Source organism: Ostrea edulis, chromosome 3 (assembly GCF_947568905.1).
Source record: "Ostrea edulis chromosome 3, xbOstEdul1.1, whole genome shotgun sequence".
Classification (NCBI taxonomy): Eukaryota; Metazoa; Mollusca; class Bivalvia; order Ostreida; family Ostreidae; genus Ostrea; species Ostrea edulis.
In genome coordinates this window covers 47,409,682-47,436,922 of record NC_079166.1, presented here as the reverse complement: position 1 = coordinate 47,436,922, position 27,241 = coordinate 47,409,682, and the positions used below count along the sequence as shown (strand labels likewise).

The window sequence follows — 27,241 nt, the reverse complement described above, 5'->3', positions numbered from 1 at the left end:
TTGGAATGAAATGCATATCTTTTTTTTAAAGAAATATTTATTTAGAGGCTCATTTTCCTGTTGTGTAAGTTACAATGTAACAAATCGTTATTTGGACTACCAATATTTGCTTATAACCACTAAGAAAAGATCACATATCTATAAGTAGAAATAGTTTTTCTATAGCTGTCAATCACCATGTATTCTTGTACACACAGTGACTCTCTTCTTTTCAAATCTAAAACATTGCATGTTTGATTGCATATATATACATTAATTCTACCATGTTTGGAAAATTAAAAAAAATGTATTTCCCTGAAAGATGCTAGACCTACCCTATATAATAAGATAAATGGCAATATTCTTTATTTTAAATAACCTGCATGACTAAAATAAAAAAGCTTCCCAATTATTTCTAAAGGCAAGGTTAGATCCACCCAGTCTGATTAAAATCAAATTTCGCACTTTGCTCGATATACGGACAGCGACAGTCCGTATATCGAGGGAAGTGAGAGGTTTGATTTTAAATCAGACTGAGATCCGCCACAAGGTAAATTAGATCGGGCTCAAAATTTAGAGAATTGTCACAAAATTGCAGATGATGTCAAAGAAAACGATAATCTGAATAAATACAATTAATTTGTGTATTACTAACCAGCTTATATGCATCTAGAGGGTTTGTAAGGTCTTTACGCAAGAAATTATCGATAAAAATGACAAGTCGCCATTTACTTTGTTTATTCTTAAAGTTACGATCAGCTTACGTGTACTAGTATAGCACACGTAGAGTTACGCTTATTTCTGACGTAAATCTACGTCTACGACTGTTAGTGAATACCGTTCCACACGTAAACGTACGCTACGTCTAGATTTACGCTACGTTTACGTCTACGAACTTTAGTAAATATGGGCCAATAATCGTAACTTGACAGGGTACCAGTTTAAATTAACCGGAAGTGAGTATTGTCAACTCGTACATAAAATTTCACGGTTTTTAGGTAGTAAAGACGCGATATTTTAAGAAATATTTCACGATTAACTTGAAAATGAATAGGGTTCGTCTTTTTACAATGCCACATATGTATGCGAAGGCTGAGAATCGTTAGTGCAAAGGTTCTCTTTAAATCTTGCCCACAAGCTGTAATGGACACACAAACACACGGACACACGCACAGTAGCGATGCTATATCCCCTCCGCAACTAGTTGCGCGAGGGGATAACAAGGATTTTTGTTGTTAAAGAATGTCATTTACGATATCAGCCAGTAATACTTTATTCATAGAAGCAACAATGTGGTTAGAGTTGCCTTTCCCTTTAAGGAGAATTTAGGATAATGGAGGATCCAGAGGGGTATTTACAAACTTTACTGAAAATTCAAAAGTTATCCTCTATTCATCATTTGATTAATTGTCTATCACCGTATGAAAATCCCTTTAATCTAGATTAAACTAGCTTTTTATGTGTTTAGTGTAAATGCAAGAAAATACACATCCTATTTCTTTCTTGGGTGTTGGGTTACACTTCAACTTTACTCAAGAGTAGGATAGGCAAATTCTCTCACTTAAATTACATTTATAAAACTTTCTTTTAATTAGTTGGGCTAGAAAAGTGGCATTTGACATGAAAAGTGGCATTTGACATGAAAGCTTCCTGAAATTGAGTAAAATCATGTTCCCTGGAGGTAGGGTGAGACAACAATAGGTGTGCTGTTACATGTATATAGGAACATTTGTTAAAAATATAATATACATATTTGTCTTCCCATACATTGTGTCCTTGCATATTGGGGTTAGGGGAGATAGCCATCCCTTTAAGCGGGATGACAATAGAGCGCCAAATTAACATAAACGCAAAGAATTGAAGATATCTATAATTGTTTGAAGATATCTATAATTATTTCAAGATATCATCAATTCATTTGATGCGTGTTACATTTGAATTGAAGAGAACAAAAATTCAATTCAATTCATGGGCACATTGATTCTCGTCAATTGAATTAATGCGCGCATTAAATCAATTATTCCTCTCGTTACTTGAAATGATGCGTGCATTAATTCAATTGATGCGCGCAAATTTTGAATTGATGGGCACATTAATTCAATTATTGCGTACAATAATTGAATTGATGATATCTTCAAATAAGTAAAAACATTTTCAATTATTGAGTTTATGTTAATTTTGGTGTTCCACAGATGCCATACCCGGTCTTCCAGTGGAAATTTAAAAATAAAATCCAGACCAAGCAAGTAGGGGAAGCCTCACTATTGATAGTTTGGGGGAAGTCTCACTGTATAGCCAGTCTTTGGGGGGGGGGGGGGGGATCTCACTATGGGGGCAGTATCACTATATAACACCGGTATATTTACAGCATGCACAAATTCAGGTAATTTGGTGAGCTATCTTTGTGTTTGTATGCTGCCATATTATTGCACGTTAGCGTACACAAATCTTGAGATGTTGTGGATGAATTAAAAGTGTCATTCGTCAGTGAGCTTTAAACTATTTCTATGAACATCACGGTTTTATAACCACTCGTGTCAGTTAATGATATAGAGTTAACCCGTAAGGCATTGGGAAGTGTTTAATTACTGGGATAAAATTTAGAAAATCATTTCAAAATTAAGGATTATCTCCCTCATGCATAGCTCTTATCCTTGGACGAATTTGACTCCAGTTTTTGGCACTCTAGTTTTCCTTTTAGCTCTTACAAGTTTATTGTTATTTCGAATTTCCAAAATTTCGGCTTGAGCATCGTTGAAGAGACATTATTTGTCGTAATGCGCATCTGGTGCATCAAAATTGGTACCGTTTAAGTTTTACATCACGATCTCTAGGTCGAGGCCTCTGCTGGTGAACTGTTAGTCCCCGAGGGTCTCTACAGCCCAGTAGCTAAGTACTTCGTTATTAGCTTGAAAATACGGACGTATATTTAATTGATTTGATAAAAATTAGAAAACTACAAAGAATTGGTTTCCCTTGAATTTGAATACCTAAAAGCAAAATTGGAAACCAGTACTTTGAGTAAATCCCAAACTGAAAAAGACATGAATGAAATCGTGATTAAGAAAATGTTACCGCTCAACAAACCCCTAGGCCTTCCACCTATGACAAAACAATGACAGTGGTTAAGAAACATTCTGATACACAGCAAACTTCTAGTCCTCTCAACTATGACCAATTAAGCTGAGAATGAAACGGAATGCTGTCTACACCCATGGACTATGAAAATAAAGTTATATTTCTCTTACCACAGCTATTAATAGAAATTTATGGAACACCAACTTAGCAAGCATCATACATACAAAATTCAGAATCCAACTTATGTTCAATGCTAAAAAAAAATTGAAGAAAAAACTTAATAATTCAACTCGAACTCTGAGCCCAATACAGAGTCAAATCATGATCCTTGCTGATCATCAAACCCAAAACACAAAATCTGAAGGAAACCATGGGTGAGTGTATGGCATCGGAGGATAATCTAATGGTGAATGAACTGATGAGGGACAATGAAGAAAGTGGATTACTTGTCTAAGGAATAATGAGGGGCAATCTGGAAAATAGGTTACTGGCCAATGAAATGATGAAAGTTAATCAGAAAATTAAAGATCTTGTTCTGAAAACAGATCACTATTACTGAATTTGAGAAAGGAATGCTATTCCAAAGGTTCAAGGACAGCCAGGTCAAGTTTCTGAAAACAGAGCCCTTTTGACAAAACAAAGGAATGACGTACCATAGGTACAACGACTCTGAGACACGACAGATGTAGATGTATCCCACTAAAGACAATCAGATTAACAACTGACTGGGATTATGTCTTTGGTGATCAGGTTTTCCAATAGTCTGTTGGAATTCCCATGGGCACGAATTGTGCTCCTTTGTTAGCTGACCTGTTTTTATATTCATATGAAACATTATTTATTCAGAAACTTCTACGTGAGAAGAAAAAATCTCTTGCTGTGGCCTTCAATTCGACACATAGATATACCGACGACGTTTTATCTATTAACAATAATAACTTTCATTTATATGTCGATTCGATATATCTCTGCGAGCTTGAAATAAAAGAAACCACATAGTTGTCCACTTCTGCTTCATACTGAGATATTTTATTGAAAGTAAATATTAACGGCAAAACTAACAACTCAACTTTTTCGTGTTTTTCTACTCTTACTCAGTTAAACCAATAAAGAAATTGTTTTAAATAAAATTATTGTTAGTTTCTAAATGAAATTGAAAGTATATAATAAAAAGGTTATAGAAAATATGACGACCTCGTTTTTTTTTGTTTTTTTTTTTGTCGCAAGCTCGGACTAAAAACTCGGTCGTCATATTTTCTCATACAAAGTTTATAACCTATAATAGATATTATAACCTTCATTGGACAAATGATTGTGTTAATGTTTTATTAATTAGTCTTGTATATAAATACATTTTGGAGTATTTTTGTAATTTCAGCTTACATATAGTTATTCCCATTTGAAAGAAATTAAAGAAATTCAGGATCCAAGATTCAAGGACACAGTGCGCGGATTGAAAGATATTTTTACCTAGTATTTTTAGTCAGGGCAACATTGTTTTTGTGGCTAGAACAGGTAACAAATTATGCCCTGTGTCTTATCTTGAACAAATATATTTCTCCTGCAGGTCTTATTCTTTCAGTCGAATGAGTTTATTTTCAGAACAGTTTCCTTTCATAAAAAGGAAAATGTCCACAGGTTGTGCAGATAGACTCTTTAAGGTTCATGGTAAATGGCTTTCGGAAAATGCCAAAGATGGATACATTGTAGACAGTTTAGATGATAAACTGTTAGTTACATTGAATCCTGATTGTGATGAAAGGAAGAAGAACACAACAAGTAGGATGTTACTTGTTTTTCTGAAACCATTCAGGATTCACCATATAATCTTTCTGGATTTGCTACTGTAATTTAATAGTTTACACTCCGTGCTAAAAGGATTAAAAAGAGAGGCAGAACATTTGGAGGACTTATAATAGTTGTGGGAAAAAAAATATTTACAAACACTTTACAAAAGTAAAGGAATCTGATAACTCCATTTGGATAAAAGTAGAAAATGTTAAATTTTCAGACTGTACACCACAGACTATATACTTATGCTTTTGCTATGTGAAACCATACAAGATCAAAAGACTTATCTGAGAATATATTTTCTCAAATTACTACTGAGGTTTACTACTTCCAGTCTCTTAGAGAAATATTGATAAGTGCACGAACAGGGGATCTACCTGATTTCATTCCATATGATTCTATAACAGAAATATTTTCTGATTGCGCACTACTAGTATCTCCAGATTATTCACCCGATTCTACGTTATACCCCCATCACACTAGGCCACGTTCGCACTACGACCATGTAAAAATTGATGATCGTAATGCGATCGGGTACGTCGTAGTAAGGTTGTAGTAAGAACGTAGTAAGGTCTTTATGGTCGTGATGGTCGTGGAGGAACTTTGAACATGCTCAAAACAAACGTAGTGCGGTCGTGGTCAAATTTGATCGTAGTGGAAGCGTAGTAAGGACGTACTAAGGTCGTATTTAGATCGGCATGGTCGTAGTAGCATCGTAATGGGATCGTGATGCAGAAGAAAACGACTGCACTGCGATTCCACTACGCTCTCTATACGACCATCCCGTTTTCACTACGTTCTCATTACGATCATCCCGTTTGCACTACGTTTTCTTCACGCTTCCGTTACGATCACGGCACGTCCATACTACGTTGTTGATGACTGTAGTACGTTTCTACCAAGCTCATCCCGTCCTTAATACGTCCTCACTACGATTTCACTGCGCGCAAGCCACGACCGAATCACGTTCTGTTCTCCCCCACACACTGGTATAAAAACTGAACAAAGGTTGCATATGACCATTGCTTCTTTGGAATCATGGAAAGGCCATACCAAGAAATATTGATGGAGATGTTGATGAATATTCAGTATATGGCACTTAACGACCAAGCTGCTATATTGTTACTTAGGCGAAGGAGGAGGAGAATCCTAAGGCAGCGTAGATCTTGCTGGGTACGACCTTGGCTTTCTGTTGAAAGAAAACTTCAGTTTGGCCATTATGATCAACTGATGAATGAATTGAGGATGGAGGATCAACAGTCCTTCTTCAACTTTTTGAGGATGCCTCCAGAGATGTTTGATGAATTATTGAATAGAGTTGGACCCCGAATTCAGAAGAAGAACACCGCATTCAGAAAAGCTCTAGAACCCGGTCTAAAACTGGCTATAACTATAAGACAGTTGGCATCGGGTGATCGATATTCAACCCTCCAGTATGATTTTAGAGTCGCACGCAATACCATATGCACATTTATACCTGACGTTTGCAAAGAAATTGTTCAAGAGTATAAAGACGAAGTTATATCATGTCCAACAGAACCAGAATAATGGAGGGCTATTGCTGAGGAATTTAATCGAAGATGGAACATTCCACATGCTTGTGGCGCATTAGATGGCAAACATATTGCTGTTAGAAGTCCACCAAAAACTGGGACATTGTTTCATAATTATAAGGGTTTTTTCTCAATAGTTCTTCTTGCCTTGGTTGATGCAGACTACAAGTTCCTATGGGTAGATGTAGGTGGTTATGGTTCCATGTCGGATGCCCAGATATTCAACGCTTCTGAACTAAAAGAATGCTTGGAAGATAGAAGTATTGGATTTCCAGAACCAGATGCAATGCCTAACGATGACCAGGACATGCCTTATTTCATTTTGGGTGATGACGCTTTTGGACTTAGAACCTATTTGATGAAGCCCTATTCCATACGAGGTATGACAAAAGAACAAGCCATTACTAATTACAGAATTTCAAGGGGGAGACGTGTTGTGGAGAACGCGTTTGGGATATTAGCACAGAGATGGCAAATTTTATTATCGACAATGATGCAAGGCCCAGATACCGTTGGTGTTGTAACTGAGACTTGTGTTTGTCTGCACAACTTGATGAGAACACGATATCCAACCTTACAAAATGCTCTACTGGACATGGAAGACGATCAACATAATATTGTTCCAGGTCTTTGGAGAGCAAATGCAAACATGCACGAAGTAAACAACGTGACTGGACCTAACAGAGACACCATCGCAGCAAAGACACAAAGAGAGTATTTGAAGTTGTACTTTAATAGCCCAGCCGGATCTGTACAGTGGCAGGAACGTATGATCAATTCCCAGTAAGAAAACAGAATTAAAAGACATTGTTTACTTTGTTTAGAATTGATTAAAATATTTTGTATTGTCATTTTTAATTTGTTTGTTTGTTTTTGGTGTTTTTTTTTTTTGTCATGATATCAAGGTAAATTGTAATAAAATATTCGAAATGTCAATAAAGGAAAAAAAAACACTGAAAGAAAAAAATTATGAAGTTGCAAAAAAGAATATCAACATAATATATATATATATAATATGTATTTAATATGACCGTTGATGAAGGCCATGATGGCCAAAGCGTTCGGTGAAACTTACTCGGCATATTTGTTTATAGAGTTCGGTGTTGCTCATATTTGTTTTGGTTGTTAGTTGTTTTCATGTTTTGTTTGTCATTGTGTCTTTGTTCATCTGTCTATGTCTTTCGATATATGAATTTAAATTTGAAAGATAATCATATGTCGTAATGTTACATGAACATATTTGTAGCTCTACAAGAAAACATATCTCTATGGATTACTTTAGTTTCATAATACTAACCATGGATTGATATCACGGTAAAAACTAACCAAGTGTAACGCTTGACCTTGAAATGACCCCTGAATGCAAATGTTTATAGTTCCTGGGATGGCAAAATGATGATGGAATGAACTACTTATATCTACATGTATAATCCATCCCTTACAAGATTAAACAAGAATTGAAATATGAGAACTATCTATTATGGTACGATCTGTGTCCTTAATATTGCCATGATTGATATTAATCATATTTTAATTCTTACTTAATCGCAAGTGATCAATTCTCGTTTACTCTGGTCAGGGCTGATATATTTCAAATAGGGCCAATTTATTGTCTTTTTGATGTATTTTTATTCCTTACCGTATTTGGCATGTAAAATACTATTCAGAAACAATAGAAATTCTTTATTTGTAGAGGAAACAAATACAAGTACATCTGAACAAGCAATGAAAGACTGTCTGTCTTTGAGAAGAAATGAAACTTTTAATTATAATGCTTGCAATTGTTACTGAGTATCGTCATGACCCGGAGCAGCAGCAATATTGATTAAATCACTCAGATGGAATGAAGACTGGCTGGTGCGTGAAGTTTCCCCCTGCGTTGTTGGGGAAGCTGAAACCGTCGGAGATCTACCGGAAACACAGTCCCAACTCGCTGGCGATACCGCCTGTCCAGCTGACACAGAAGGCACTAGTTGTAGTTGTGTCAAGGTGTGTTGCCTCGATTCAGGTAATTGCTGAGATAACCAGTTTGAATCTTGAGACTGCCATGGGGAAACATTAGGGGTAGGTTGGGTTTGCCATTGAGAAGGTGGCGGTTGCCATTGTGCTGAGGAAGCAGGAGATGAAGTTTGCTGAGGTTGAAACGGCTGCCTAAGTTGAAATTGCAATGATTGGGCATTAACCATTTGCACTTGGGTTCTTTTCAATTGGTCGTTCTCTGCAATATATCTGTTCAGAGCACTACTTATGTCTTGTTGACATCGTCTCCATAGATTGTGTTCTAGTTCATTAACTACCGTTCTGATCCAATCTACGAAAGCATCGCGTTCTCGGTCCGAGCTAGTTGGTCTCAACTGTTCCATGACTTTCTGTTGAAATGCCATCATTTTATTTCCACGTTCTTCTATTCCTGCAAGAAGAGCATCTTCGGTTTCCGACATCTGTTTCTGGGTTCTTGGTTTGACTCTTGATGATGAAAAAGGTAGGTTTGTCGTAGATATGTCATCATCGTCTAATTCGTCGGCAGAGATCGCCGAAGAGGCACAGTTAGCCGCCAATTTATGCTTCAGCTGCAATAATGATAAAACAAAACAATGTTATGAGTTCTGAAAATGGGAAATAAGCAATTTATCAAATAAAACAAGAAAAACTGATGTCCCGATCAGGACATGAGTGACGGAGATTCCCCCATACTATGGTAGAGGAAATTAGTCCTCGTCACGAATATAAAGTAGTTTACCTAGTGTTACAAATAGATTTTTTAAATCTAGATAAACCGTAAAAGGTTAATATGCGTTTGACAAGCAAACGGACGGCGGATAGACTTCATAATAAATAATATCCAGCAATAGTCTTATAAGACCAATCTATTATACTTACACTAACAGTAGTCTTCTTTTGGACCTCATAGATATGGGGGTGCAGAAAGTCAAAGTTTTTGATGACCCATTCATCCCTCTCAGTACGTTCTTTGTCTGCATCGCCCGATTTTGTTTTCCTGAGCTTGCCATATCTAGTCCTCATGCTGGAATACCACGTTTTAAGGACTAATACAGTTTTTCCTAGCTCAGTGGCTTTTTCGGCCCACATTCTTTCTTTCTTTGCCGTTTCTTTATAGCTGGTCATTTTCTTATTATAGAAGATAGGATGAGCCTGCAGCCATTCTACCATGTCTTGTTCGTCTTCTGGTGACAAATCTGATATTATTTTTTTTTTCTTGTTTGATACAGCAATCAAACTCGATGTGTCGGTTTCTTCCCCGCTGTCATGGATTTGAGGCCGTTCAATGGCAGGTCCAATTTCTTTTTCAGCTACTGGTGGATCTGTCACAATGGTTTCAACAGTAGCAATGCTGGTCGATGATTTAGTGACCGTTTCACAGGCACCTCTCCCTCTCCCTCTCCCTTTCCCTTTCCCACCACGACCTCTTTCAGTTTTTGGCGGAATGCTTTTACAATGGAAATATTGGTACAAATGGATGACAAGAAGGTTCTGAGCTGTATTTATACTGAATCTGGATCTGATTCAGCTGCTGCAAAGCGTGGCGACAGCGGCGTGGAAACGTGGTAGAACCGTAGTAAGATCGTGGTAAAATCGTAGTAAGATCGTGGTACAATCGTGGCAGAAGCGTAGGAAACTCGTGTTACAGTCGTGGGAGTCGTGGTGAGAGCGTAGTTAGAACGTGGTGGACGTAGTGGGAGCGTAGTAAGAACTTGATGAACGTAGTGAGAACGTGGTGAGATCGCAACAAGGCCGTCGTTTAATCGTAGTGGAGTCGTGATAAGAGCGTAGTGAGGACGCAGTAACATCGTGAAGACAGACAAAATTACAAATTCATGCCGTTCGCACTACGATTTCACCACGATCTAAAAAAATGATAGAACGTAGTGAGGTCGTGATGGTCATGATGGTCGTGTGACAGGGCCATTACCACGCAATAACAATGATAATCAAACCAATCTATATGGTGAACTCTTAACTACTCTTCGTAAAACCCCAAACCTTAGAATTCTTCATGAAAGATTCCTGGATGACTCTCTTGGTTATTGTACATTTTATAATTTCAATTAGGTATTCTACATCATCATAGCTAGGATATTTGGTACCGCAGATACTGAGTTCAACCCCGGGTAGGGGTGGGAGTGGGTATCCAAATAAGATAAAGAGAAATTTTCTGAGCTTTATATTAAAATATTTCTTCACTTAGGGCAGTTATGTTTATTTAAGAGTTCATTGCTATTTCCGTCCTTTATATAAAATATTTCAAATGCAATGTGTATTTTGTATGATTCCATAGCAATAAGAATCCTTGATTCCTAAGTTGATGGAAAGATTTATCTGTCATATCATCTCGTCACCTCCTACTTACATAAACCTAGTTGCGTATTTCAATATATATCCATACAATATTTATCAACGTATATTTAGAAATGTTTGTAGGATCCAAACAGACTTGGTAGAGAAGTTGTCATTACACCGGGGGTATGGCACTTAATTTCAAAATCCGTTTTGTTACTCTTGCAAAACTCTACGTCCTCACACTAATTTCCGTGTCGAACACTAAAGATAGGATGTCGATTTCCTTTCCTCTTTGATTTCCTGATCGAAATTGATCCAGAAACAAAAAAGAAGCTATGGATTGAAATAATGCTTTAATACAAACACAAAAAGGGGAAATATAATGAATCACAAGCGCACGTGCCCAGAAACATCACCAGCGATAGTATTTATCTGCCTGGAAACACTGATTTCTATCACCAGCGATAGTATTTATCTGCCTGGAAACACTGATTTCTATCACCAACAATAGTATTTATCTGCCTGGAAACACTGATTTCTTTACTCGTAGCAGTCTCCATATTTTTAGAAGACATTTGGAACAGCATTACAAACTTCCATTATTTGATCATTTGATGTTCGTTTACAAGTCCTGGCGGCATTTAAACGCTACCCTGTTGTCTCTACAAATTATAATCTTGCAGCAGTGGTCGCTCGTAAGGAATGGTTAGTAAAATTTCCAACGAATCCTGGCATTGATTTACACTCATTTCCTACTACGTGTTGGAGCTGGTGGGTTGCTATGGGCACGTTTGGTGTGGTTTTCTAATGTTATTCGTCCCTCTTGAGAATTTTTCACTAATATGGAGGCGTCACCATTGCCAGTGAAGTGCTGCAAAATTTAGGTCTATGCTATGCGCTTACGGCCTTTGAGCAGAGATGGATCTTTAACGTGTCACACCTGCTGTGATACGGGCCTCGGATTTTGCGGTCTCATCCGAAGGACCGCCCAGTTTAGTTCACAAGCAAGGGATACTGAGGACCTATTGTAACCCGGATCCTCACATCAAACCAGGCGGCCTCCAAGGCATTTTCCCTCGGTCAAAGATACAGCGCTGTAGACTTCCCACTGGGTGGTCTTCAAAATTAATATGCAATTGTAAAAGAGGGGGCAATTTTGTTCCCAAATATAGTTATATGTTTCAAATGAAAGATATACATGTATTTATACAAGCAGAAAAAAACCTGTAGTTTAGTAAATTTATTTATAGACTCATATACAAAATATTATGTTGCATTATGTATATCATTATTTGATATAATGCATTGTATTTCAATTCAAACATCAAATCACGCATCATGTCCATTATAGTTGATACGAACAGCCACTGAAAATAAGGGGGTGCGAAAACGCTCGCACGTTTAATAGCGTCTTTGACCATCATTTGTATAGACGAAAGGTGAAGATAACGAACAGTGATCAATCTCATAACTCCCACATGCAGTACAAAATAGATAGTTGGGCAAACACGGACCCCTGGACACACCAGAGGTGGGATCAGGTGCCTATAGGAGGAGTAAGCATCCCCTGTCGACCGGTCACACCCGCCGTGAGCCCTATATCTTGATAAGGTAAACGGAGTTATCCGTAGTCAAAAGCAGTGTGCTAAGAACGGCCTAACAATCGGTAGATGCATTCTTCACACTTACCACGCATTGAACGAATAAGGATATGCAGAAATGCTTGGGGAATGTTCCGCCATAAATGGCAATAAAGAACGACGCAAAGCATCCAACGTAGCTGGGGAGTTTGTATCTTGACGTAAATGTCGTTCCATTTCATCCCAAACATGTTCTATAAGGGATAAATCCGGTGACATCGCAGTCCAGTGTAGCACATTCACGTTTAGCTGATGTAGATGGTTACTAACAACGCGTGCGGTCGTACGTTATCCTGATGCAGTATGACTTTACGCTGGTTGTTGTGAATAAATGGAATGACGTGCTGACATACAATCTCGTCACGGTAGCGTACGTCGGTTAAATTGTCTTCCGTTACCACCAAAGGGGTCCTTCCATGTGATGTAATTCTACCCCAGACCATAACGCTTCCTCTGCCGAACTGGCGCCGCTGAATAACCCAGTGTCAATGTAACGTTCTCCGGCACGACTTTAAGCCCGAACATGACCGTTACTGCTGTCGAGAAGAAATCTCGACTCGTTCGTAAACAGAACTTCCGCCCAACCTCTATCATTGAAACGGCGATGTATCCTACACCACGCTAACCTCGCAACACAGTGACGCCAGGGCAGAACAAGACACGTCGAGGACGGATATTGGCCTCTCCCAGTCTGCCCCTTACAGTACGAGGACTTATCCGTCGATGCTTAGGGATGCTTTTAGCGGTGAAAGCCGATTGGAATCGATTATGCAAATGTGACGTCCGTATATACGTATCTTTCTGACATGACGTCACACGCGTCATGGTGCTAGTTTGCTTATATCGTCTCCATAAAACATTTTACAGTGTTAATATAATCTTCAAACTGTCTTGCCACATTGCTTTGAGACACCCCAGCTTCCAGCATCCAAATAGCACACAAACGACCATTTTCAATCATGTGAGGCATCTCTCAATCAAAATTTTATTCCAAAAATCAACGTGTTTCTGATTTAATACTGTCAATGAATGCAAGAAACTGCAGAAAAGCGTGCTTTGGCCATCAAGGCAAATCGAACACGATATTGTACGTGTACTCAAACACAGGCTTAGGATATTAAAACAATTATGTCTTTTTAATAATAAAGACCAATCAAAGAATACTTTTATGTTCTTATTTAACTAAGTATATAAGTATACAGTTTCTTTTTTCCGTTAGTATATAAATTAAAGTGAAGTTTGTCATATGAATGAATAAAAATTCTCACCTTAAATTGATGTACTTTCCATACACAGAATGTCATTAAGAATAAAAGATGTCGTTATCGGAATCATTGCTGATGAATCTAAACGTATTTTGCGTCTCCGATTTCATCGCGCTCAATGAATGAAATTCAAGCGATATAGAAGGCTCGGGTGTGCCACTCGTGATATATATTGTTCAAATACTGGACTGAATTGAGTGTCCGAATAAGAATGCTGGCCATTGCAATATTGACTGCTCGAAAGGCGTCTAGAGAATGACCACACGAGGCACACAATCGAACACTTTGTACCACAAACAATTTCATTGGCTGAAATTATCTGCCCATGAATAACTTACGTCACATGACTAAAGACCCATTTATGAAATATTTTCCCGCTATACTTCGAATCTATTTCTTCACCTCTTGGGCCTCAATTTCGTTGACAGTCTAAGTTAACAGACGTATTTTTCTGATAGAATGAAAATTTACAGAATTAAAGAGGCTTTGTAAATAAAACTTTGAAAACTTCCATCTCAAATCGTGTCGATTTGAGATGAAAGTTTTCAAAATTTTATTTTCCCATTTCTAATGTTTAGAATGCTTCAATAATGTATTTCTAATGGTCAGCAAAAATTTGAATGCCATTTGTCGAGGTACACGAGAGATACAGAGCTCACAATTCATTGTTATGTAAACAAGGTCCGTGCCATGTGTTTGTTTACATAGGTTAAATATACGAGTACTAGTAAAAGTTTCATTTAAAGCAGATTGACAAATCTCATTTTGTTTTAAATAAAATATTTTTTATTGAGCAATCTATACGTAAACAAAAACATGACATGGGCCTTGTTTACATAACAAGGAATTGTGAGTTCTATATCTCACTTGTAACTCAACAACTGATATTCAAATTTTGGTTGACGATTAGAAATACTTCAGTTAAGCATTGTGAACAATAAAAATGGAAAACTAAAATTTGAAAATTTTCAGTTCAGACATGCAGTAAATGTAATATTTCGTGCCCAGTTTTCAGAATTTTTTTTTCAAGGGGTTTCATATTCATTTTCCCTCTGGGATTGATATATTGCATGCTATTTTAATCAAATTTCCATTACCATTTGTGAAGTAGAACTCGGCACAATATAGGAACTATTATTTTGTTCGATGAATATGCATTAGTTTCAAAATATCAATAAATAGTTGGCGTCTAATGCAAAAATTCGTTCCCCTGATTTTCGAAAAAGAGTAGGTTCACTGGGGTGCAGGGAAACTCAAACATTCACAACCAATATGTTTCAGAATGAACCATTTGAGGCATATATCCCTTACATAAAATTCGGTTATTTAAACTGGAATCCGATGACTTTAAGGAACTTGGTCCCGTTGTAAACTCTTTCGTTTTCTCGGAGACATCTCTGGTTTTCTTCACGTCTTGGACGCCAGCAGTGACTTTAAAAATAATGATAGTGACAAGATTGATAAAAATGATCTATTACATTATTACTAATAATGATGAGGATGATGATAGTATAATGATAAGAAATACTGAATGTGTTCATTAATTACTAGTATTCCACCAATGCTCATTTTCAAAGAATTAAAACCATGTATTCATATATTTGTGTTTGTTGTTACATAACAGCGACCAAACTGTACACTTTATTCACTAACAGTTTAAGGCCACCTTCAGACAAGCTGAAGTAAAATAGGCCTAGCTAGGTATTTGCTATTCAATTCGGTGTTCTTATCATGTTTTGGAAAATTATTGTTTTTTAACACCAATGGAAGACATAATTCTTAATTTTTTTCTCTCTATAGTTTTTAGACGGTGGCTATTTATAGTGAAACAAAAGTAGGAATCGAAATCAATTTATCCCATTCTGTCTGTGGAGCAAGTACTTCCGGTTTGTTGCACCCTTTAGATCCCCCGGGACCACGTGATTAATTAGGGTATAAAAGCAACGACATCAGAGCTTTTAGTCAGTTCCAGACTGAAGTCGACCAGAGTGAGTCCTGTGTACAGCTTAGGTGAGAAATCAAACTTGGTTAACAAGTCTTACGTGCCTGTATAAGGCTTTCGAGACTTTGTTGTTTTTATTACGAAAGGTGTGAATGTTATTTCACTTAGTTAGGAAGCGCACGCGCTCCAGGACTGAATAGGATATTTGTACATATTTTTAATTAAAATACTTGATTGAGAGCTTTATCATTTATGTCATTATTCCTCAAATTGCTCAGACAGAGCAACCGCATCTTCGAACCCAGAAACGTTACAATAGCCTCTGTCTTATGTTGCCGCTTCAGTTGGCGTTCCTGTATATACAAGGGGGTCTTAGCGGCGGAAATTTGTAGGCAGAAAATCAAGAAAATTTAGTTGTTTGTATTATCAAAATTAAATGTGTATGATTGTGAACAGTTTTTGAAGCCTTTTCAATAACATTTTGTGCTATATACGCAAAGATAGTTTTTGTGGTCTCATCCGAAGGAATGCCCCATTTAGTAGGCTCTTACGACAAACAAAGAGTACTAAGGACCTACAGTGTATCCTAACCCAGATTGCCACGGAAGCCGAATCATTTGTAATACATGCATACAAGGATATCAATATTTTGAGATAAATCGGACTTTGTTCTGTAACATATGAATACATGTATATAAAATTTCAACCTTGTGTATTGATTTGATTTATACCCCCCTCTCTCTCTTTCTCGCTCGCGCCCATGGGGATCCGGGTTAGAATAGGTCCACAGTACCCCTTGCTTGTCGTAAGAGGCGACTAAATGGGGCTGTCCTTCGGATGAGACCGCAAAAAGGTCCCGTGTCACAGCAGGTGTGGCACGATAAAGATCCCTCCCTGCCCAATGGCCATAAGCGCCGAGCATAAATCTAAAATTTGCAGCCCTTCACCGGCAGTGGTGACGTCTCCATATGAGTGAAATATTCTCTAGAGGGACGTAACAGAATATTCAATCTCTCTCTCTCTCTCTCTCTCTCTCTCTCTCTCTCTCTCTCAGGCATGTAGAACCAGGGGAGGGGACTCCTCCCACTTTTTCATATTTTGTTCTTGTCAAGATTTTTTAGTTGGGATTTTTCTTCCACCACTATACATGTTTGTCTCTCTTCTCTATCTTTGAAATAAACACACAAATCTGACTGAGCGATGAGGTGATGTCTAGACTCCGCCTACTACACTCTGACAGAATATCCATATATATTGTAGCTACGCCATCGTGCAGAAGCATATTAGGGCCGCAGCAGTATCTTTTTTTAGTTTGTTATAAGAAACTAATAATTTGTTATAACAGATTAATAATCTGTAATTTGTTATAACAGATTGTTAATTTGTTATAATAGATTAATAATTTGTTATAACAGATTAATAATCTGTAATTTGTTATAACAGATTATTAATTTGTTATAACAAACTAAAAAAAAAAAAATACTGCTGCGGCCCTAATATGCTTCCGTGAGATACTGCTGCGGCCCTAATATGCTTCCGTACGATGCCGTAGCTACAATATATATGGACATACTGTCGTCCAATTAGAATTAGAGCCGCAGCAGTATCTTTTTTTTTTAGTTTGTTATAACAAATTAATAATTTAGTACTACTGTGTCATCGCACCAGCGTGTTATCATACCATCACAACAAGGTGGAATCTTAATTGAGCGGATCAAGTCTGTAAGTTTTTTGCAATAGACATTTAACATATATCTCAACTAATGTTTCTCCTGTAACAATGTTAGCAATATTTATAGAGAACTGGTCAAAAACAGTACCAAGCAACTGTGGCTGTTCCGACAATGAATAATTCGCGATAACTATAACACACGTACGCCCATCGTAGCACTGGGCTTTCAAAATATTGAATTATTCAAAGTTTAATTACAAGCATCCTAGCTACATGTATCTTTCTTGACAAATAGACATAATCACTTACGTGTACTGCTAAATGGAAAACTTTGAATTTCAGTACTACTGTCTGATGGACAGCCCACCGCCACATTACAGTATGTCTCTGCGCAGTCACAGGTCATCTGACATTTAAATCCGTATCCAGGATAAGGACATGGATACATACAATCAGGTCCAGAGTAGCCATCAGCACATCCTGTATCAAGAACGTCAAAAATCCTTACACAACATGATATACAAGTAAAAACGGAAATATGAATGGGTTTGTTGTAGCTAACGCAATTTTCTATCTAGTCCTTTGTGATCTATCTATCTATCTATCATCTATGTTTGCTGGGATAGAAACAAATCATGTCTCTGGTTGTGGTAAGCTGTAATCAAACCCATGTTATCAAATCAAAGCTGGTTTGAATTCTTTGCTTTGTTTAACGGGAGATGAAGGTAGCTGACATTGCAGAACTATTTTTTCTGCATTGTTTGCGACCTTCCCCTCCCGTTCAACAAACCAAAGAAATACCCTTCATTATTCACATATTTCTATAGTTTTTTTAATTATGAAAACTACGTAAGATATCGATATTATTGACCTGTAAATTATTAAAACGTAAAAGCTGAAAATCACTTGACCTTGACTTGTCTCCATATTTTGTAAATATTTCATATTTGAACGATGGGGAAAGGAATTACTTCAGGAAGGACACACTCTAAACTAAAAAAAAAATAAGCCATCGTGAAAGGTGAAGATATTGATCAGTGATTAATCTCATAACTCCCACAAGCAATACAAAATAGATAGTTGGGCAAAAACGGACCCCTGGATACACCAGAGGTGGGATCAGGTGCCTAAGAGAAGTAAGCATCCAGTCACATCCGCCGTGAGCCCTATATCTTGATCAGGCAAACGAAGTTATCCGTAGTCAAAATCAGTGTGCTAAGAACGGTCTAACAATCGGTATGAAACACGCCAGACAGCATTTGACCCAATGATAAATTGTAGTATAATCTTTACTCCTTACACCCCGCACTTTTAAATCTACACAAAATAACTACCATACAGCCGTAAGCCAGGCGAGCTTGTTGGAGCAGCCGGCGTTTATAATGTAATGCCATACAAATGCACATATATACATACATTGCCATATTTTTTTATGAACGACACCAACCCAACATGTACAGTATTACGAAAAATATTTGAAACGAAAATATGAAGTTCTGCTTAGTATTAAGTGTTTAAATTGTTAACCCCATCACTGACATTAATAAAGTGCACCGCCACGGCACATGATATGCCCGTCACATATTGTTAACAGTATAGATTGTACCCATTAAAACATTTTTTATATCACCTCAATTAAATGTCACAGTGACCTTAAAGTAGGATGCGACAAACCTTCTACCTAAGATGCATTAGTTGACCAATTTTGGTGATTCTAGGTCTAATAGTTTTCAAGTTATGAGCCGGACAAGTTTTTGCCATATATGGCCATATCTTCTTAATGAAAAGTCACAGTGACCTGGTTTTAATGTGCGACACACCTTCTACCCAAGATGTATCTACAGACAAAGTTTGATGATTCTAGGCCTTGTAGTATTTAAGTTACGGGTCGGACACGAAAAAGCTAACAGACGGACGGACAGACGGATATCTTCTTAATGAAAAGTCACAGTGACCTGGTTTTAATGTGCGACACACCTTCTACCCAAGATGTATCTACAGACAAAGTTTGATGATTCTAGGCCTTGTAGTATTTAAGTTACGGGTCGGACACGAAAAAGCTAACAGACGGACGGACAGACGGATATCTTCTTAATGAAAAGTCACAGTGACCTGGTTTTAATGTGCGACACACCTTCTACCCAAGATGTATCTACAGACAAAGTTTGATGATTCTAGGCCTTGTAGTATTTAAGTTACGGGTCGGACACGAAAAAGCTAACAGACGGACGGACACACGGACAGACGGACGGACATGAACGCCATACCATAATACGTCCCGTCTTAAGACGGGCGTATAAAAACCGCCCAGGAAAAACCATAGATGGTTAACTATGGAAACCTGTGTCCGCGCAAGTGTAAATAACATCTCTGGGGCAATGCCGGACGAGCAGTTAAGCAGAACTGCCGTAGTAAACATTGAATAATGATAGTAATATGAGCTAAACTTTGATATATAAAAAATAAAGCTCGAACGCCTCGTGTGAAGCATTGGCTTAGAATAACCAAACACAAGACTATTACTCGGATTCGCTAGAATTCTATTGGCCTTCCTATGGCCCCGCCTACTTTTTGGCGCTTTAATACGTTTCTATCATACAATATTTTCCCGCTATTCTACGAAACAAGGGGGAAAATCTATTGTCAAACTAGACCGTTATAACGACCATAGAATTTGCAAAATGCTGATTTTAAATGAGACTGTTGAAAACCCTGTACCATCAACTTGTTTGTCAGTAGCTAGCCTCGGTTTAAAAACTGACCAAACGCGGAGCAAACTGTTGCGTATCGAATCAGTTGAGAGATATAAACACAATATGCAGGTGATAATGGAATATTGCTACATAAATATGGGAAGTTGACTATATATAATATAAAGAAACGTTATTTATTATTCCAAATTAAAATAAAAGGTTAAAGCATTTCCCAACATTTTCGACAATTTGTTGGATGTACACGTACAGAGGACAGAGAACACTAAAAAACGGATACAAACTGGATCTTCATAGTTGAAAATGATAAACAACGGATTTCAAGAGAAATTACTGTAAGCAGAATACACACAGTGAATATAAGTATATTCTATTTATTTTAACCAATAATCTATTTTAAAAATCATAGAATTACATTTATATAGGGTGTTACTGTATGAATTTAAGAACAACTTTCCAAGGTGCATTCTTTAAAAATCAATCTAAAATTTGCCCTAATTATTATAGTTCTTATGTGTAATACAACGTACATGTAGATAGTTAATGTGCAGTGGCAGATCTAAAGAGGAGTTGCATGCAATTGCAATCACTAGCTCACTTCCCTCTGCTTTCTTTTGACAAAAAAGGTAATTACATGTCTGCACCCCATTCACTTGAACATTTTCTGGATCCGCCCTTGAAGAGCAATTACATGAAAGCATGAAAAGAGTTGATTGCATGGTTATATATTGAACTGTTTCACTCATACAAAGACGTCATCATTGCCGGTGAAGGGTCGCAAATTTTAGGCTTACGGCCTATGAGCAGGGAGGGATCCTTATCGTGCCACACCTGCTCTGACACGGAGACCATGGTTTTGCGGTCTCATCCAAAGGACTCTCCCATTTAGTCAGCTCTTACGACAAGCAAGGAATACTGAGTACCTATTCTAATCCTGATCTCAACTGGAACCAAACGTCAATAAACAGCAAATAAATAGATCTACAGGAAAGAGGTATACCAGATTGGATTCACAATTTTTCTATTCCATCGTTCATAATGTTTTTTTTTTTTTATATATCTAAATACGGGTACTTCTGTAAAGCTAAGATATAAAAACAAGTTATTACCACTGGGAGACCAATGCCACAGATTCGATCAAACGATAGGGACCAGTAATAATTAGAAAATAAAGACATAGAGAGGACTGGATTCAAGCTTGAGTCTAGATTCTGCAACTTGTGCAATCTAATTAAAATTAGATGTTAGATCCACTCACATACTCGCTGCACAAACATTTAACAACATCCCATAGAGGGTCACGTCAGAGGTCAAATTTGCAACAGCCAATCAACTTTCCCTCTTCATATCGATAGGGTATTATCCCACCATTCCATGCATTGGTTACGCAGGGAAAGGAAAAATGGCGGCACCTACGATCGTGACTTGTTTATCGCGTGTTTTTATTTAAATTTTAAAGTATGGCGACATCGGGGGATCTTTTCATGTATACTGCAACAAAGAAGACATTTAAGTATCAACTCTTGTTCATTTTCCAAAACCTTGAGATCAAATATCTTCAAAGCGGTTTTAATCGCTTCCATTTCTTCATGGGTCGCCATCGTTGATAAGTAGTCAAATACAGTATATAATGAGAATTCTCATTGGATACCGATGACATTGCCGCCTTTGTAGTCATTGGTTAATTTTTCATGAAAATTTGACCTCTGACGTGACCTTTAATGGGATGTTGTTAGATGTTTGTGTTTAGATTGTTACTTATGTGAACCTTAGAAAAAGTACGGGGTTTAGGTAGACAATGACGGCAGGGGGAATTTTTAGGACAAGAAGTAACCAGGAAAACGGTAACGGACAACTCATCGAACGGCAATTTACCGAAAGTCAACTCATCAAAAGCAAAGCTCACCGACACTTACAGTTAGATCAAGTGTGTGATGCATTTGCGCAGCTCCAACATATTCTACGTAGTGATAAGGATTTTCAACACCACATAAATACTTTGAAATAAACTTCATCGATCATCACAAAATCAGTTTCGAACAAACTGACATTGAAATGGAAGACAATACAGCCTCGTTACTCATTTGAGTGTTAGAACCTGTATGAATGCATTTTAGGTAGCCAATGCCCTCCGCAAAACAGTGTTTTTAACGTGTGGAATATACGCTTCTCTTGCGTTGTCGGCCCATCACATCAAAATATAGATTCCAAGGGCAATATATTTCCTTATTATATAGTTAATAAATAGTCTATTATAAAATCTGCGTAAAATCTAGAGGATGTTAGCGTTCAATATCCTGAGAATTTATTGAACGCTAACTTTGCATTGCGTAAATTGTGTGCGCCCGAAACTTTCCGAGTATGAGCGTTCAATATTGACCTTACCGTAACGACGAAAACAAGCCAAAATGGCAGACGACGGTCCTCCGAATCTGACAGAACCGGTATTTGATATTTACTTAAAATGTTTTACTGTACATAAATTATGATGTCCCCATTCACAAAAGCAGTTTGTTTCATGCATCAATGACGGGTTTAATATTGAAAAGTTAAGAAATGCATGCTGATATTGCACACTTTCACCTTAGATGCCAATATTGATGAATTATTGTCAATTTTGGAGTATTTTGAGTGAAAAGGAATATAATTGAACTACTAAATCTTTAGCCATATAATAAAAGGGTTCGCAAACTCGTGCATTTTGATAACCAACGAGTGCCAATATTCACCAATATAAGTTCAATAACCCTATATTATCAAGTTCATTATGAGATAGTATTCTTTTTTCACTGACATTTTTTTTTATGATAGTTTCATGAAATTGTTATGAATACTATTATATCATTCTGATTTGTTTTTGTGAAATTTTGATGTTTCTGTTCAAGGAAAGTTGCGATTTTCGGACATTGATATATGATTCTGTTTAATATGTAAATCTCACATCTTAAAAAGTGCGATAACTTGCATGTATATATTTTATGTGATAATTTACTAGTTTTAACTCTAATAAATAGAAATAAATACACTCTCTTTACTTTTATCAGTTAATAATGCGAGTATGGATTTACCTTAAATGAAGCAGCCAATACACCACTTGACCTAGACGACGCTCCATATTTGATAAAGTATACGCGGACAACGGATTGAACTAGTTTGCAATATATATTCATTGTCGAGGATTAAAGAGATGTCATTTTCAATAGAAATATAATATTCAGTGACTGTAAAACTAAAGGAATGATCTTAAAAAAACAAACCAAAAGCAAAGCAAAACAACTTACTTGTACACTTCCGTATGTCTGAATCAAAATGGTATCCATCGCAACAGCCCCTAATAATGATTATAATAAATAAATAAAGATTTATCACATACAATAACAAAAAAGATATTGAATTATTTTTTCTTAGCTCACTTCATCTGAAAACTCAATTGAGCTATTCTGATCACCCTTTGTCTCGTCTGTCTGTCCGTAAACTTTTCACATTTTCATCTTCTTCTCCAAAACCACTAGGTCAATTTCAATCAAACTTGGTAGAAATCATCCGGGGGGTAAAGAGGGTTCAAGTTTGTTCAAATGAAGGGTCATGTCCATTTTAATCTAATTAAAATCGGACTTCTTAGATTCACGCCGCATACTTTGCGATTGTGTGCGTATACAAGGATCTGATTTTGATTAGATTGGTGTCCCTTTCAAAGGGGAGATAATCATGAAAATGCAAAAATAGGCTGGGGTCATTTAAGAATCTACTTTTCAAGAACCACTGGGCCAGAAAAGTGGAAATTTACATGAAAGCTTCCTGACATAGAGTAAATCCACGTTTTTGCAATTCATTGTTCACAGGGGTAGGGTGGGGACACAATAGGGGATCAAAATGTTATATATGCTGATATACATGTCTAGGGGAAATTTTTTAAAATATGTCTTGAACAATTTAACCTAGGGCTTTCATATTTTGTGTTCATGTATACATTCTTTACAGAAAGAACTTTCATGTGATGCAATGGCGTGTGATCTTGTGACCTAGACCTGGAAGTTTGACCTATTTGAATAAAAACTGACCTATACAATATGTCCTGAACTATTTAAGGTAAATCTTTCATATCTTATATATATATATATATATATATATATATATATATATATATATATATTTCTTATGGAAAGATCTCTCATTCATATCTTTGGCCTTGAACTCGGAGTTGACCTACTTTTAAGAAAACATTACTTATTAATATATCAGGAACTATTTTAGATGAGCCTTTCATATTTTGTATATAGATTCTTTATGGCAAGACATTGTACGCAATGGTGTCAGATCTTTTGACCTTGGAGTTTGACCTACTTTTTAAAAACAATTAACCTATGTAATATCTCCTGAACTATGTAAGGTAAAGCTGTCATATTTTGTATATAAATTCTTTATGACAAGACCGTATAATTTCACGAAGTTTGAACTTGATCTTGGGGGTTGGACCTACTTTTTAAATCCCTGACCTATTCAATTTCTAATGAACTATTTAAGGTAGATCTTTTATATTTTGTATACATGTATAGATTTCTTATGGCAAGACCTTTATTTTATACTTTGACTTTGAAATATGACATGTTTTTTTTTAGAAAACAACCTGTAAAATATCTTCAGAACTATTCAAGGTAGGGTTTTCAAATTTTGTATATAGATTTTTTTCATGACAAGACCATGTGATACAATCGTATTTGATCTTGTAACCTTTACCTGTTTTTTTTTTTTTTTGTTTTTTTTTTTAAATCCGACCGCGATGGTCTAGAGGTAGAGCGTTCGCCCCGCATGCGGAAGGTCGGGGTTCGAATCTCGGCCGCGACAGACGTAAGTTGTTAAAGTACATGTAGGTAGTGACAGTTCCATCACCAAACGCTCGGCATCAGGTGTGAATGTCACGGGTCCTCGGAGATGACCTTAAAAACGGCTGTCCCTTGTCACAGTAGGTGTGACACGCTAAAGAACTCCCACTGCTCAATGACCGTAAGTGCCGAGTATAGGCCTAAATTTGAAGCCCTTCACCGGTCTTGGTGACGTCTCCATATGAGTGAAAAATTCTCAAGAGGAACGTTACGCAAGATACAATTAATCAATCCTGAACTATTTAAGGTAAATCTTTTACATTTTGTATAATTATAGATTCTTTATGGTAAGACCTTGATACACTTCGATGTTTGACCTTGTGAATTTGATCTGTAAGTTCGACCTACTTTTAATATAAATCTTACCCATTCAATATTCCTGAATTATTCAGATAGTAAAAACTTTCACATTTTGTATATAGATTTCTAATGGCAAGGTCGTCCATATCATAGATTTTTTTTTAGATATGACCTAGTGACATTTAGTCATATCCAGAACAGCAAGCTTATGTATCATGTATTCATATTGGCATATCTGTATTATGTTAATTCATTTTTAGTAATGCAGTGATCCTATTGGGGCTAGGTTGGGGCCACAATATGGGGTCAAAAATTTTCATGGGAATAAAGAATAATAAAAAAAATAACACCTTTCGAATTCACAACAGCTGGACAATCGCAAAAACAAGGTGATTCGGGTGAGCGATGTTGCCCATGGAACTCTCTTTTATATTTAGTCATTATAAACATGCTAATCGGATTTATCTTTATAATAACATTTCGCTTTCATTTTCAAATTAGGACACATGTCGATTTCTGGAAGCACTTACCCTTGTCCAGTGCATTGACGATATTCGTCAGCATGTAAATATCCAAGAAAAGTTATTAACGGTAAAATATTTGTCATGCTCATAACTTGTGTGTTCAAGCAACCAAATGAGATATCAGTTATATTTTCCCTTTTCAAGTAGGAAGTTTGAAAAAGGATGTGAACAATAGTGTTTTTAGTACCAGGAAATTTTTTCCATTAAATGTTTAGTAAATACTATTGGGGGTAAAACCAGTACTAAAATAATGTTGATTGAATCCAAATATTGTATGATCATAAACATATAGAATTTAAAGATAAAACAATATTTCCAATATGGGGGAAATGAGAGCAGTAAAATATTTTTCATTTGATAGTAACATGTATAATGACATGTGTTGTAATCAACCGATCTATCTATCAATCAATCCCTCTTGTGCGACAGAACGTTGAGAGCGGAAGCACATTTATATAAACAATTGCAAGACTTGTTTTCCAATCTCTTTTGATACTTGCACCTTTAGTTTTTGTTATAAACTTATGGAATAAAAATATTGTTTAAACTATTTCATTTCGATATGACACAAACTGATGTATGATTAATGAAACTTGTTTCAGTATAAATGTGAATCTGGACGTTGGGTTTAACTCTTAATGCATATTATATAAAACATACAGGAAGTAATTAGTTTTCAACGCACTGTTGTGAGTTAACTGATGAAACCTAGCATCCTTAGAAACCGGGTAGTCATTGTTTCAGGTACGTTGCAACAGGAAGGGGGAAGGGGGGGGGGGTTACCACCTGCTTTTTAAACAACGAACTTTTCCTGTTAATTTACAAGCGAATTTTACAAAAGCCTATTAGTATTTTTTAAAAAAATCATTTTCCATTATCTCGCAATTTCGAGATGATCTCGTAATAACAAGAAAAGATTTCGTTATTACGAGATAATTATTTCACAATTGCGAGAAAAGATCTCGACCGTAATGACGAGATAATTATCTCAAAATTACGAGAACAGATCTCTTAAATTACGAGAAAAGATATCTTAAATTACAGGAAAATATATGTACATAAAGCCGAGTTGCATAACTTATGAATAGTCTTGAAAGCGATTGATTTGGTTAACGGGAAAATGTGTTGAGTGAATAATTTTATCGAAATGTTATTTTGCCATTTTGGGATGATCTTTTAATGCTCAAATGTTTAAAATAAACAAGATACTCAACTAGTTAAGCAGTTATTTCCTTCTATGTTGCTGGTCAGCAAATCGAAACGATCTTATTCAAAAAGTGTGATGGTACAAATTCCGGCAGGAACGCGAAGTGCCTACAATGAATTATTTACGTTCCGGCCCACGTGAGTTTGATATTAGTCTCGGGAATACACTTATCCTTTAAAATTTTAGAAAAATGAAGTGTTTACGCAAGGGTTTGTTTGGTAATCTTAAAATGTTAGAATCTTATTTGCTTTATGTTATTATCATCTTATTTGTGTCATGTTAGAATCTCGATTTGCTAATCTTAATGATTAAATACTAATATCATTAGAGCCATATTTATACGTCTATTTCTGGGTTTTCAAAAACCAAATGTCAGATAGACAGGTGTTTATTCTTG

The 27,241-nt window shown here is 36.5% G+C and overlaps 1 protein-coding gene across 2 annotated transcripts; it reads right to left on the bottom strand.

Moving 5' to 3' along the window:
- Positions 1–11,036: 11,036 nt before the first annotated feature.
- Positions 11,037–25,759, bottom strand: LOC125677204 (cell death abnormality protein 1-like). Of its 2 annotated transcripts, XM_048915213.2 has the most exons (5): positions 25,644–25,759; positions 23,212–23,261; positions 17,529–17,699; positions 14,917–15,036; positions 11,037–11,817 (listed from the first exon to the last, which is right to left on the bottom strand). In XM_048915213.2, the coding sequence occupies exons 1-5, from the start codon at positions 25,724–25,726 to the stop codon at positions 11,741–11,743; spliced, it is 501 nt and encodes a 166-aa protein (XP_048771170.2). In that variant the 5' UTR covers positions 25,727–25,759; the 3' UTR covers positions 11,037–11,740. The 2 variants fall into 2 exon arrangements, with proteins under 2 accessions (XP_048771170.2, XP_048771171.2); XM_048915214.2 differs by lacking the exon at positions 23,212–23,261.
- Between the last annotated feature and the right edge of the window lie 1,482 nt (positions 25,760–27,241).

Bases quoted from the DNA above. Each gene is read 5' to 3' on its own strand.
- LOC125677204 (XM_048915213.2), bottom strand. From the start codon at position 25,726: ATGAGCATGACAAATATTTTACCGTTAATAACTTTTCTTGGATATTTA. The intron at 15,037-17,528 runs GTAAGTGATTAT...TTATTTTTAAAG, and splicing joins TTTTCCATTTAGCAGTACAC to TCACTGCTGGCGTCCAAGAC. The intron at 11,818-14,916 runs GTAAGGGATATA...TTAATTTTGAAG, and splicing joins TTTAAATAACCGAATTTTAT to ACCACCCAGTGGGAAGTCTA.